The sequence below is a fragment of the Octopus sinensis genome, linkage group LG12 (assembly GCF_006345805.1).
Source record: "Octopus sinensis linkage group LG12, ASM634580v1, whole genome shotgun sequence".
Lineage (NCBI taxonomy): Eukaryota > Metazoa > Mollusca > Cephalopoda > Octopoda > Octopodidae > Octopus > Octopus sinensis.
Genome location: NC_043008.1, coordinates 70592548 through 70608032, shown reverse-complemented (window position 1 = coordinate 70608032; position 15485 = coordinate 70592548). Strand labels below are relative to the sequence as shown.

Here is a 15485-nt window from a genome sequence, read left to right as displayed (position 1 = left end):
TAACAAAGGCAAAGATTGAAGGAAATATTAGCCATTTTTCATACTTTTTAGGGGTAAGCAAATAGGAAAAACAGTTGCTACCCAAGGACAAAAATCTTGTAACACAGTGTTATTGGTGTTGCTGTAGATGATTTTCATGGTGACTCGGTTGAAGCAGGGGCGGGAACGGGATCTTAAGGCTTAGGTCCTGACAATTAGAACAAGGCAATTTCATTTGATGTTTCTTGTGCCCCCAAACTCTATGATTATTAGTGCTGTAGTTTTCTCCCTTTAAAAGTTCTGTTTAGAAAACCCTTAAACGGATTTACTGTTACAAATGTAGCAGCTGGATCTATTTCTCTTAATATTTGGTTTAAAGGCCTTCCTCTCTGCACCCTTTACAGGGTACACCTCCAGTAATTTTTTTGTAGTCTTGCAGCATCATGAAAATATATATGTTTATAGTAACACTATCAGCCCATCGAAAATTACATTTGCATTTCCACGAAAGTGACTAATTGTCAGGGTCAACATCGGTACCAATATCCCTAATATCACCCTTATGCTCATCCTTTCCAAATACTACGGATCCAGGTTACCAATTGGATGCACTTTAGTCTGTTCTCTATTTTAAATATGATACATAAGGTGCCATACACACTCCCTCTCTCAGTGAAGGAAAATTCATTACATGTGTTTGAAAGGCCTATATCCAGCTCATGTTTGAATGGAACAAGAAAAGCCATTTGATGTTGACAAAGCATACGAAGGCTGCTTTTTAGTTCTGGTACACCTCTGCGATGGATTATGGCTGGCTGGTACCTGTCTTGGGAACGAAATGCTACCGATCATTTTTCGTTTAGAAGAATGTTACATATCTCATGGGATGTCTTTTATTATTCAAAACAATGTTTACAAAAGAAAGTGTTTTAGTTTCCACATTTTCAATTAACGAAGCACATCTATATCTGCTATTGTCTTTGCGGAGATATTAATTTTTATTGAATTTTTTTTCCATATGTTTTTGTGTTCATTAATACTTTATTTTACATTTTGTTTCCTTTTTTTATTTCTATTGTTATTTTGCATTTTTGCGGTTTTTTATTGATCTTCCAATTACACTTGAAAAAAATCGACAAAATTTATAGCAAAATATTTTAGCATCTAAACGATTCAGTTGTGAATAATAATAATAATAATAATAATAATAATAATAATAATAATAATAATAATAATAATAATAATAATAATAACAACAATAATAATAATAATAAACGTATCAAATTTTGCCACAAGTACAGCAGTTTTGTGGAGAGAGGACGAGTCGATTATATGGCACTTATTTTATCGACCCCGAAAAGATGAAAGGTAAAGTCGACCACGGCAGAATTTGAACTCAGAACGTAGAGACGGGCGAGATACCGCTAATCATTTCGTCCGGCGCGCTAACGATTCTACCAGCTCACCGCCTAATAATGATGATGATGATAATAATAATAATAATAATAATAATAATAATAATAATAATAATAATAATAATAATAATAATAATAATAATAATAATAATATTTTCTACTGGAAGCACAAGGCCTCAAATTTTGGGAAAGGGATTGCGTCGATTACATATACCCCAGTGCGTAACTGATTCTTATTTAATTGACTCCGAAGGATAAAAGGCAAAGTCGACCTCGGCGGAATTCCAACTCAGACTGTAGGGGTAGACGAAATACCTATTTCTTTACTACCCACAAGGGGCTAAACACAGAGACAGACAAGGACAGACAGACGGATTCAGTCGATTATATCAACCCCAGTGCGTAAATGGTACTTAATTTATCGGCCCCGAAAGGATGAAAGGCATAGTCGACCTCGGCGGAATTTGAACTCGGAACGTAACGGCAGACGAAATACGGCTACGCATTTCGCCCGGCGTGCAAACTTTTCTGCCAGCTCGCAGCCTTATGATGATGATAATAGTAATAATTTCCTGATGCAGTGGCTCTCATGCTTTCTTATCTTAACTGATTGGAAATGTTAACATGTACATTATTTTGTCTTGGTATAAAAGATAGGCTACAGCAAATATTCTGCTCAATACCACATATTTGCTAGTCAATTGTTTGGCCTTAACCAGTTGAGTATCTCCCTTAGTGGCTGACGATATGTGCATCTCTGATCACGAGCAGAAGTAGTGGGGGAGCATCATAGTCATGTGTTGTGAGAAATTCTTGGGGTTTCGATCATTCACGTTTGGAAATATGGGTGGTTCGTTCAACATCCTTGAACAACCCTTATTCAGTGACCTTTTGAGTGAGATGGTCTACTCGACCTAAAGAAATTTCTAACTGGGCCCCACCTGCAAGATCAATCGCTGTTTATCTTGATATGAGATCACCATGTCACGCACATATTATTGTGAAGCATGTGCCTGGTGTACCCTTATCAGACGTGTATTCATAATGAGTATACTGGGCTTTGTATATTTTACCTCAATGTCACTTTGATGACATGCACTGCTATAGGTACAACGCCTGATGGCATGCACTGCTATAGTACAGGTCTTGTACTATAGGTACAAGGCCTGAAATTTGGGGGAGGGGATAGTCGACTACATCGACTCCAGTACTCAACTGGTACTTAATTTATCTACCCCGAAACGATGAAAAGTAAAGTCAACTGCGGTGGAAGTTGAACTCACAACGAAATACCTCTAAGCATTTCGTCCAGTGTGCTAACGATTCTGCCAGCTCGCTCCCTAATAATGAGAAGAAGAAGTAAAAGGAGAAGAAGAAGAAGAAAAAATAGAAGAAGAAGAAGAAGAAGAAGAAGAAGAAGAAGAAGAAGAAGAAGAAGAAGAAGAAGAAGAAGAAGAAGAAGAAGAAGAAGAAGAATGGCTTCAAATTTTGGCACAGGGCCAGGAATTTCAGGGAAGTAGGGTAAGTCGATTACATTGACACCAGTGATCAGCTGGTATTTATTTTATCGACTCCGAAAAGCTGAAGGGTAGAATCGACCTCGGCGGGATTTTAAGTCAAAACGTAAAGACGGACGAAATGTTAAGAACTTTGCTCGGCGTGCTAACGATTCTGTCAGCAATAATAATAATTCTTTTTACTATAGGCACAAATCCTGAAATTTTGTAGGAGGGGGCTAGTTGATTTCATCAATCCCAGAACTAAATGGGTTCCTATTTTACCTATTCCGAAAGGATGAAAGACAAAATTTATCTCGATGAAATTTGAACTCAGAATGTAAAGACGGACGAAATTCTGCTAAGCAATTTGTTGGGTGTGCTAACCATTAAAAGGTTCACAAAAACAATGTGGAATTATATTTTGGAGCGTGTAAAATTGGATTAATTCCCTAGGAAGAGGAAGACTTCCTAAAGCTACTCATGGAAAGCCAACAAATCCCCTGTTTCCCTGAGCACTAGGGCATGTGCCTTCTACTCATCCTCTTTCTTCAGTGTATAGGCGCACGCTTAGAGTAAGCCCGTTCACTCGGAATATTCTTGCCAAATTCACCCATCATTCAATAAATTTGCTGGAAAAAGAGAACTTTCCTCTCCAGCCTCAGTTTTCTTTTTCCAAGGAGGAATGTGTTAAACTTCAGCCATTTCAATCCTGTCCACCAGACAACGTCTTTCGTTAAGACCACCAGACGGATAAACGCTGCATGACCTTCTCCGCTTAGAAGGCGGCAGGATAATCTTTACAATGGACTCGATTGATAGCCGGATCCGTCCAACATGCAACAGCTAGTGTTTGACTTAAGCCCATTGGCACACTAATCAGCAATTCTTGGGCATTGGGCAAGTGCGTGCAGAAAAGTTTCGTCGCTCGGCGCGCATCTCTCATGGCCCCGACTGACAGCATTTGCATGCCTGTAGAGTTTATCTCGAATAGGGAACTCGCCCCAGTATCATTGCTAGGCAACGAATTTTTTGAGATTATCCATGGATCTCAGCATGAAAATCCTTCGAAAAAGATCAGCTAGTTGATCCTTGTCAACGTCCAGGATCTCCCCAAGAACATCATCGCTTTTGTCTACCACTAAACCATTACACAGCGCCAATGCGGAACTTCCACTGTCCACATTGCTCGACTGACAGAGGACTGTGAGCGCCTGACAGTACTCTAGGTGCCAATGGTGACTACACCTGCTCACCACCAAGAACACGCTGAATGTGTCGTAACCTCAGCGTATGTCTGCGCTCGTTCCTCCATTCAGTGAGTGTTGACAACAAATGGATCTCCTGACCAGTGGAACGTGCTCCATTCACAAAAAGCGGAAGCATATATGCTCCAGTCCCGTCAGACATGAAATAGGAAAAGGCACGATGTTCAGGTGATGATATCTAATAGAGACTATGTTTGCATTCATCAGATCTGCCCAGCCCGTCATGATAGCTTTTTCTGTCCCCTCTGAAGGTGATCTTGGCCACCCTGCTCGTCACCTCGTCCCAGTTCTTCACCTGGAGATCTGGATCACAACAGATTCCGAGCAGAGTCTCTCGACATTATTAAACCGGATGGACCTACCTTTCCAGGTACCAAGATGCAGGCCAACTACCTTATAGTTAATTTATTCTCCTGTCACCGCGTCGTACTATTTTAGAGCAATGTTAATCAGGTCTATGAGCCTGGTGTTCGACACTATGACTGTAACGTCATATGCATATACCGACTCAGTTCCTGCCATCCAATTATACGTGGGATGCACCTTCGTGGACCGAGCGAATGATACTCGATGGTTCCGATAGGTAACTGTTCCCCCAAACTACCGAACAATTGTCTCTGTACATTGTGGCAAGCCAACTGTGGAAGAAGTCACTGAAATCGGCCGGCGTAAGGATAGCTACCAAGTATTGGTGCGCGACCTTATTGAAGAATTTTGACAGGTCCACATTAACCATGCCCCACCCCTTCCAGCTTCTTTACCCACACTCTCTATGATATATCACACGTGATGGATAGAGCTGCTTGGGATGGTGCTTGTTTGTGCATCATCAATTAGACCATCAACGTCAAGCGCCCACGTCTTCGCTATCAACTTGGTCAAAATGTCGAAATTTGTGTTTATAAGTTATGGACTTAAAGTTTTATATTTAACCACCCTTGATTGAGTCCTTTCTCAGCAGTGCTACTGCTCTTCGAGTCACAAAATTAGGAATTCTCTCGTTCTCCCGCCGCCACTTGTGCTTGATACCTGCCAAAAGGCCCCCAGTGAAGTTGGCATATAAAATTAAATCTTGTTGAGCGCACCATCCAAACCTGAAGATTTGCACACACATTACCACACACACGCGCAAGCATACACACAAGCACGCACACACACACACGCACACAAGCACACACACACACACACATACACAGTGTATGGGTTTCTTTATGTGCGTTGTGGTGTTTGTTGGTGTGATGAAATTGTTGTAAGTGATATGTGTGTGGTTATTTATGTGCTCAATTAGAAGTCTGCTGTTTGTGTCTATGGTAAGGACATTTGTGAAACGTTGATATTGACGTGTTTGTTTTTGGTTTGTGAGCATGGTGGAGTTTGCCGGTGTTTGTACTGTTGGTTCATCTCAGATAACAGTAGCTGTGATGGTTGTGATTCTAATGATGGTGTTGGTAGTGTTGGTGTTGTCGTTGGAGATGGTGTTAGTATATTTTGTTATTGAGAGGCTCTATTCGTTTGAACCACCCTACATTTTTTATGGCATTCCTCTCTCTCTTTTCTTTACTTTTTGCCCTCCTTACTCACACGACATGCCTGAGTTATCCTAGTTGGGGGAAGGGTATGTCTTAAGGGAGCATTGTCTTTCTACTTCGTTGTTGCTGTTTGGGAGCTCTCAGTAACTGTAGTCGGTGGTGTTGTGGTTGTTGTTGAGGGCAGTGTGTTTTTGTTGTTTTTGTTACAGTTGCTTCCATTGTTGGTGATTTTTGTGTCGTTGTTACTGTAGCTGTTACGTTGGTGATTACTGGCTTTAATGTTGCAATTGCTGTTCTTGTTGTAGCTGCTTCTGCCGTTGGTGCTACTACTAAGTTCCTCGGTGTTTTTCTGTTGTGATGGTAGTGTGGGCAGAAATAGTAATCTTGTTTCTCACTTTTTGTTTTGGCCAAAACATATTCAGGTGGTTTGTGTCGCCACACAAATGACATCTCGGTTTCCTACCTTCAACGGCCGCATATAGTTGTGAACAAGTTGGTACACTAATCAGGTCCAGGATCAAATCCATCCCTTGTTGTTCGTTTGTGTTAGCATTTCCATTTCTTGATTCGACTAATTCTGTTTCTGCAGCCTCTGTATCTGCAGAATATTGGTGATCTTTTCTTTGCCAAAGAAAATCGTCGCCACTAACCGATTTCCTCAATTCTCAGGATGTTAACTAGACTGATATGAGTAGCAGTTCCTCAATCCTTAGTGTTGTCATAAAGTGTTTTCTGGCCTCTTCTTCTGTTGGAAATCTCTTCACGACTAAGTCATACTTTCTTCTTGTAATGTATGTTTTGATACTCCAGGCAGATCTAAAACATTTTTCTGTTTCTTGTTCGCCGTCTCTTCTATTTTCTTGACTTTTATTCCTATTGTTTTATGTGATTGTTTTCGATTTTATATTCTATTGGACGGAGACGAGGATATCTCTCGTCCTTTTTGTTTTTATATGATTAGCTTCTTTCAATTCGTCCGCCGAAATTGTGATTTCTTCTTGCACTCAGCCAGCAGTATTAACGAAGACGGTGACGTATCTTCTTTCCTTCTGGTGGTGACGGCAGTGAGGAAATTTCCGGTGTGTTGGTCAGATAGTTTAGATTTGTGTTCATGTCTTCTTTTACATTTTCTTTATTCTTGTATTTGTAACTGTTGTTGTCTTTATGTATTTTTTTCATTTGCCTTGTTGTTGCTATTGTCGTTGTTGCCCTTGCTCTTGTCATCGTCATCATCGTCATCTTGTTGTTCGTGTTGTTGTTTCGGTCGGCACTGGCTATGGCAGCGCTGGCGGTGTTCGTTTGTGTTAACTGTAAGAAAGCTGTCTGTCGAAAAATTAGACGCCATGTTTCGTTTGTATTTAAAATATTGTATATTTTGTTAGTGAAATACAAATTGTGAACTCGAAGGGCTGAAATTAAATGAAAATAACTTCACACAAGTTTTCTAGTTGACTGACTAACAATATGGTACAACAAAAAAATATGAGTACACCCTTTGTAACAGCAAAAGTTTAACAGGTACCTGCAGTTTTCGACCATGTGTCTTTACTTTTCACGTACAAATAATAATACTAATAATAATAATAATAATAATAATAATAATAATAATAATAATAATAATAATTTTGGCACAAGGCTAACTATTTCGAGGAACCGTTAAGCCAATTACATTTACCCCAGTGTCCAACTGGTACTTATTTTACCGACCCCGAAAGGATCAAAGGCAAAGTCGACCCCGGTGGCATTTGAAGTCAGAATGTAAAGACGGGCGAAATGCTGCAAAGCATTCTGCCCATCGGACTAACTATTCTGTCAACTCGCAGAAGTAGTAGTAGTAGTAGTAGTAGTAGTAGTAGTAGTAGTAGTAGTAGTAGTAGTAGTAGTAGAAGAGAAGAAGAAGAAGAAGAAGAAGAGAAGAAGAAGAAGAAGAAGAAGAAGAAGAAGAAGAAGATATAGATGTGACTCATCAATGGTTGACTGCATATGGACTTAAACAGAGGACTTCATGAGAGCCACCCTGGATCAATGTCTGCCCATCAGAAACTATCAGGCAAGCGTCCTTAAAAATGGTGCACACCCTACCTGCTGCTTTTGTGGTGCAACCAAGGAAACAATTGAGCACCTTATTTCTGGTAGCTCTACGCTGGACTCAAATGAATAAATTTTTCTCTATGATAGATTTGGTCAGTATATATACTAGCTCATATACCATAAGTTTGGACTGTCGTATGAGAACTGGTAAGAACATAAGCCTTGCAAAATAGTGGAAAATAAAGATACCACCATTCTTTGGGGCTTTGGTATCCATACTCATCGTGCTATACGGTTCAATAAACAAGATATTGTGGTAAAACAAATCACTTTGACAAAACATGTCTGCACATAGATGTGTCAATTCTGGCAGATTGCAACACTTCTGGAAAAAATAAGAAAATGTAAGGATATTGAAATAGAGGTCTCTCAAACATAACAACAGTTGTACGATAACAAAATGCATCAGAACTACAAAACATTTTTTCATGGGTACTAACCACATCCTAAGATAAACATTATGGACCTGAAAACACTTGATTCTCTTAAAACTCTATCAAAACTGAAATTTCAGATATACTATATCATTGGTAATCATAAATAACATCCATAGTAAAACGTTCTACTTTCTGTAACTTGAAATCTCTGGGTGAAATCTGGAACTGCTCCTATAAAACAAAGCAACAATAGCGTAAATAGTAATAGTTTTAATTAGTTTTCCCATCTTCTATAAAATGAACAGTCAACTTGCTCGCTAGCAAATCACTTTCTTTTAAGATATTATATAATGAGGTCTGTTCTCTGTTTGCTTTTCAGGAATCGGACAACAAGGAGAAGTTTTAGTAATCCATAATGTCAGCCGATATTGTGATGATGTGTATGAATGTGTAGCCAAAAATGGTATTCCACCCGTTGTTAGTCGAAAAATAAAAGTTTCCGTCGATTGTAAGTATGATTCTTTTTTACGTATCTTCGTTCATCAGTCCACGTGTATAATGATACTGGTATTTACAGGGACATGCCTACGCCGAGAAGTTTCCTTCTGTTCCACTAGATCTGGCATTTCTCAGCTCTCTCTCTCTCTCTCTCTCTCTCTCTCTCTCTCTCTCTCTCTCTCTCTCTCTCTCTCTCTCTCTCTCTCTCTCTCACTTTTACCCAATGTGCCTCCTGCCTTGTTCAGACCACTAGTACCTTTATTGATGAATGGCACCATAAGGTCCAAGTAGATTTCTCTGCAGCAAGTCACTCTTATTATTCTACTTTAATGCTGGTGTCCTTAAAGAGAAACTGAAAGTATGTTTGCAGAGTTTGTGCTACCTACCACCCTAAAGTTTACACACAAACACACAGCCAACAACTCATTTGTCATCCATTCTGGCAATTTGGCCGACCCAGCAGAACTGGGTGCTACAAGGAGAATGTGAAAGCTCTATAATACTACCCGGTTACAGACTTCAATATCTGAGATAATGTTCTGCAAATGAACTCGCCGTATGTTGCACCGATCTTTCGTGGTATGCCTAATTAAGTATATCGCAACTCACCGGTACCAGCTTGGTTTCGATGCTTGTCCTTGAAAATTATGTTGTTGACTTGAATATTCGACCTGAACAACTTCTGGGGACGTGACACCAAGGAATATCAACCTTTGAGATTTAGCAGAGTCTGATCTTTAGACGCATCTTTGTATGCGCCGTATACTCCTTATGAAAGTCTACTTGATTGATTGGTTGGTTGGCTGGTACGCAGTTTTGGTAGCCTTGGTAATTATATTAAACCCGAGTAGCTGTGAACCAATATCTGTACTAATATATCAAAGATTATGGTACTCGATAAGAACATAGTCATCTGCAAACAACACCTCCAGTTGTTATGAACCAGGGCCTCCTCAAGTTGAAGAAACTACAGCCTCCGTCAGCAGTTGCACTGGCGAATTAGTGTATTATACCTGAACGTTTTCTTCTTGAGAAAAATATCATTTTTCACCTGCTCTACCACTCAATAAAATAGCACAGCCTCATTACAATAACATAACTCATGTAATTATATTCTACACCTCACCTCCTAATCCCCTCCATATTGTCACGCACTAACCACTACATACAGTCCACAATGAACGTGGCTCTCACTAGCTTTTCCGTTTTGTTATGCTTTCCTAACAACAGCTAACTTGAAAGCGTTAAAGGTCAATGTTAATGGTATTGAACCAGCCAGTCTTCCTGGGAACGTAGTGAACACACTACTTACTTCAGAACAAATCAATAAACAAGAAAAATGAGGATACTATTACATAATTCACGCAACATAATGTGCTCGTTCACCTAAAGCAGAAAAATACGACTTGCATATTCTACACAAACATTACAACTCACACATCACTGTGTAAATTGTAATGTTTGTATAGCGTACTTTATATTACAACAGTCACATCACATGTTCTATACATCCCACCACCAACTCATATAACACAAGTCATATAGTACATAACGTGTGTTATCCAATGTTGTACAACACAGCTATCACTACAAATATCTTACACAATCATCTCCCAAGTTCCTGTAACACCACTCACAATCCCTTTTCAATGATATAGCAAAACTCACACAACACACAATTTGTACAGTCACTTCACTGAGTATATTACACAATTCACATACGATATATTGTGATCATAGCCTGATAAAACAATAACGCAATGCACACGTCACAGATTCTACTCAATAACTTACCAATACTATCGAATAACTTGTAATTTATATAAATTCTAAAGAATTTCTTCGGAATACTTACATTTCCGATGGTACATATTATGCACCATCACAACTCAGTATGATAACACAAAACACAAAGCACATAACAAAACAGAAAACACAAAGCACGTGCTTCCACACATTCACCTCCCAGTTCTAAATGAATAAAATATATACATGTATATTTTGGTTATGTATTGAGGTCATTTCCCTAGAAATGTTTGGCATTTTGCCAACGTAAATCATAAATTTAAGGCAACTGATGCAGTATATGTTTCTAAGTTATCAAAGAAAGGCCTGTTCAGATTCTCACAAAATGGTGGGATTTATGCTGCCGATTACCTGTTCATTGTATCCAGGAAAGTCTTTAGTAAAGAAAGAACCGTTTGTCTGATGTGGATGCTTGCAACACAATGAACCCCACTAAATTCATCGAAGGACCAGTTGATAGTGCTGAACTTGTTAGTATAATCTTTTAACGTGATTCATAGTGTTTACATTGTTTGAAACTTCCGTTGTATCCTTTTTTTCCAGTTGCACCAGAGGTACAGTTACGGAATAAACGAATTGGTCAAGTTAGTGGGCGAGAAACTATTTTAGATTGTCGAATTACTGCTTCACCGCAGGGTGTGACAGTATGGATGCGAAACGGAAAAGAACTTTTTAACAATGAAAAATACAGCATTGAAGTTTTTAATGAAGGAGGACATACTATAACTCTAAGTCTACGAATAACTCAAATTAAGGCAAGTGATTTTGGAGAATATACTTGTCTAGCATCGAATCACCTCGGAAGAGACAGAGAGACGATGGTACTTTACGGTATGTTGGAGCACTTTGCTTATTGTTATCGTTAATATTATTGCGGTTGCTAAGGCAGCGAACTTGCTGAATCGCTAGGACGCCGGATAAAATGCTTAGCGGCATTTAGTCCGTCTTAACATTAATGGTTCGAATTCCGCCGAGGTCGACTTTGCCTTTCATCCTTTCGGGGTCGATAAAATAAGTACCAGTGAAAATCTGGGGTCGATGTAGTCGACTTACCCCTCCCCTAAATTTGCTGGCCTTGTGCCAAAATTTGAAGCCATTATTAATGCAGTTGCTGTTTTTGTCGTTATTGTTTTTATTTAGTTATTATGTTTTCATCATTTTCATAGCATCAAATGTGTTTAAACTTTTTATAATATATAATAACTGCCATTTAAATATATAATAACTGCCAACAATAGTCTAGTTGTATTTAAAGAGACGAGAGATGTAACTGGAAAGACCAGATACTTTACAGTTCACATTAATAATAGACGTCGAAAGTATATAGAATATATTTACTCGTTAATCGAAGAGCCCAGAAGTGGGTAACTTTAGATATATAACTTAAAAGCCAGAAAGAAAAGAGAGTGATATTTTAAGAAGAAAGTAAGTTAAATTTTCAGTTTATTTTTTCAATGATAACTTATAGCTTGTTGAAGTTACATTTTCTACTCTACCTGAACTCTAAACTGAATTGTACATGATCAAAGATATTTCAACGTGATCACCTGTCTCCTTCACTGATGTACTATATCAAGGATTACATTCCTTTCCTAAGAAGGATTGGTAGGGATGATTTATGATATATGTAACTGCTATTTCTAGCAGGTCAGGGAACGCATAGAATCTCCTTCAGAGCCATGGCAATACAGTTATAGTGAAGAGAGTTCAAGAGTGAGGAATGTTTGGCTATATATACAGAATATTCAATAATTTGATTTGTTTTCTCCAAATTTCAATACGTTTTTTATATTTACCTGTTTTCTTTTCTTTTCTTCTTTTTTTAAGAACTTCCAATTATACTTTTTTTCTGCTTCATGTAGTTACTCATTTATCTATACCTACATGAAGTAGAAACAACATGTGTGTTTAGCATCATAGTTATGTTTATTTTCAGTAAACATTTCAATGCTTCATTTACATCATACGTACGTCCTGTGTCTTCCATCTTATTACATATTTAAACAACGTTAACATGTATTTATATTATTCAGCCACATATTTATTTAATAGCTATCCAAGCATCTATTCCATGTGTTTGTGACCTGTGTTTTATGCAAATAATTGTTTAGCTAACGTCAACGTGTTCCTTTTTGTTTTACGATGCTCCCTGTTTCATTTAAAACTAATGTTTTGTACATGTTTCCTTCATTTGTTTTGCATTGCGCATTTGTAAATTTTATTTACCCATGTCTTGTTACAGTCTCTCATTTATATATTAATTTTAGTCTGTTCTGTTTCCTGTGTAGCTTTTTATTTATTTTATGCTTCTGAGCGTCTCTTATTTAAGCACACATTTTTGTTATCATGTAGCCATGAGTTTATTTCGTGCATCCATGTTTTGGTAGTTCAACCAGCTGTTTTGTATACAATATAACTTCATGTATGCCGCCATCCATCTCCGTGTTCCGAATTTAAACCATGTATCCTAATGTGTATTTTTGTTGTTTTCATTTTCTTTTTCATATTCTTTCATTCGTAAATCACTATATTCCTTTCCAGCCCTTTTCATTGATACATTCATCCTGTGGCGAAACTGCTGGGTTGAGGTGATGAATTCGGCTGGGTGCTTTTCCCTAAAACTGACCAAAGTCACTTCTCTGCCTCCGAAAGTCATCGTTGACAGCTTGTTTAAAAGTAGCAGATTGTTGATTTGGCTGTACTTTCTATCATCGGGTCACCAATATAGAGAAAAATTTACTGGTGGTGAATTATTGGTATGATGTTAGGCTGCACCTTGATCCATAATAAAACCAACTCCAACGTTGTTTAAATAATCTTTATTTTTACGGAAGTATAAGGTGGTGAGCTGGCAAAATCATTAGCACACCGGGAACAGTGCTAAGCGGTATATCGTCTGTCTTCACGTTCTCAGTTCAAATTCCGCTAAGGCTGACTTTGCCTTTCATTCCTTTAGAGTCGATAAAATAAGTACCAGCTGAGCACCGGGGTCGATCTAATCAACTTAACTTATTCTCCCCGAAATTTCTGGCCTTGTGACAAAATTTGAAATCAGTATTTACGTAGTTACATAATGGTTTCCCGGAGTGCTTTTTGGTGTATTCAAAGCAAATGTAGTTCCGCGTTGCATTGATAACAGAAAGGGCTGACTTCGGGTGAAAGGCGGGAATAATATTCTACCAATCATAATTGAAGATTCTTTTAACCTGGGGTGGAGCTGTGAGCAAGGAAATTTATCTGTTTAAAGGGATTGTTACATCCGAAGTGCGCCTTTGATTTGTTTATGACTAAGAATTCACTGGCGTCTTGTGTGATGAGAAGCAACGATATTGTGTTCACGGTACGTTCTTGGAGAAATGCATTGCAGATGAATTAACCTCAGCAGCGCGCAAGAGCAAGCTGCATACGTCGAGTCCTTAACCACCTCTGCGTTAGGTCTGGCGCAATTTCACTTTTATAAGCGCTATATCGTAGAAAAATGATAAAACATTCTATAATATGGGAGAAGCGATGGTAATCCTGCAAGTTGCCTGATCCTAGTTAATCAAACTGTAAGGTTTCGATTCTAGATTTCGCTACAACCCCATCGAATATTTATTTGTTGTAACTTTATACTTCTTTAACAGTGTCATCAATTTCTCTCCCATAAATTGCTGATTATTTCATGTACCAATTTAACCACTTTGTTTCGTTGTCTTACAACCCAAATGTTCTTTTGTCTTCTTTTAATTGATGTGTTTTGTTCTTTTTGTGTGTGTGTCATTTCATGTGTTTTATTTTCTTGTAGTTCCCATGGCATTGGCGTTTAACTTTCATGCGCGAGCACGTGATATTCTCGTATTATCATGTTTTGTTTTAATCATTCCTTTGTTATTTTATGTGGTGCATATTTTCATACATTTCTACCTGTGTTCTATCTGCTCACATGTTCACATTATGTATGCTTAAGCGCACTTTGTTTTGTTGATACATTTTATTTTTCCACTCACTTAATAGATACATAGATAGACATATAGATAGATAGATAAATAGATAGATAGATAGATAGATAGATAGATAGATAGATAGATAGATAGATAGATAGATAGATAATAGATAGAAAGATAGATAGATAGATAGATAGATAGATAGATAGATAGATAGATAGATAGATAGATAGATAGATAGATAGATAGATAGATAGATAGATAGATAGATAGATACGAGAATTTTTATTAATCACTACAGTTGTTTCGACCCATCTAGCATCAGTCCTTCACAATTAGTTTAAATGTATCTGTCGGTGTAGATGTGTCTCATTAAAATAAAGACTGTTCTGCAAGAGATCTTCTCGTTTGTGAATAGAAAGGCAGCAAATTAAGGGATACAGCTTCATTTTTATGGAATAATAAATAAATAACAGATGCAAAAAGAAACGAGTCACAATGTAGCGAAAATGTATATACATATATACAAAAAGGGATATGTATGTATACATACATATATACATATCTATCTACCTATATATATATATATTATATTATATATATATATATAATATATATATATATATATATAATAGTTATCGCCATACTAATATGGCATTCTTATAAAAATAAGAAAAAAGCTGTCCGCTTATTAGCTCCATGAGGCCATCGCCTTAAGTTAGCTATTTGATACACAAACTGTATCCATATAACCTTCGAACAAGGGAGGTCAGTCGCTCCACACTACTTGACCGGCAGCTACAGACGCGTTTCGGGGTATTGCCCCTTTTCAATGCAGCGTAGCCAGCCAGTAGGTGTCGCTTCCGACAATCTCTGTTCGATGGTTTTATTTACCTAGTTTCGGTGGAATACATCCACTTGTTTTCAATAATAGAAATATTAAAATAACTAAGTCTCTTAGCTCCATGAGGCCATCGAAGGTTATATGGATACAGTTTGTGTATCAAATAGCTAACTTAAGGCGATGGCCTCATGGAGCTAATAAGCGGACAGCTTTTTTCTTATTTTTATAAGAATGCCATATTAGTATGGCGATAACT

The 15485-nt window shown here is 37.9% G+C and overlaps 1 protein-coding gene across 1 annotated transcript in view; it reads left to right on the top strand.

Annotated features, from left to right (window-relative positions):
• The window catches only part of LOC115217941 (limbic system-associated membrane protein), a gene marked incomplete at its 5' end in the record, with an annotated part of 175772 nt that overhangs the window by 127123 nt on the left and 33164 nt on the right, over positions 1-15485 (top strand). Inside the window, 2 exons of the mRNA XM_036507779.1 lie at positions 8535-8663; positions 11003-11290. Of these exons, the coding sequence (XP_036363672.1) occupies positions 8535-8663; positions 11003-11290 (417 nt within the window). The remainder of the gene's footprint in view (positions 1-8534; positions 8664-11002; positions 11291-15485) is intronic.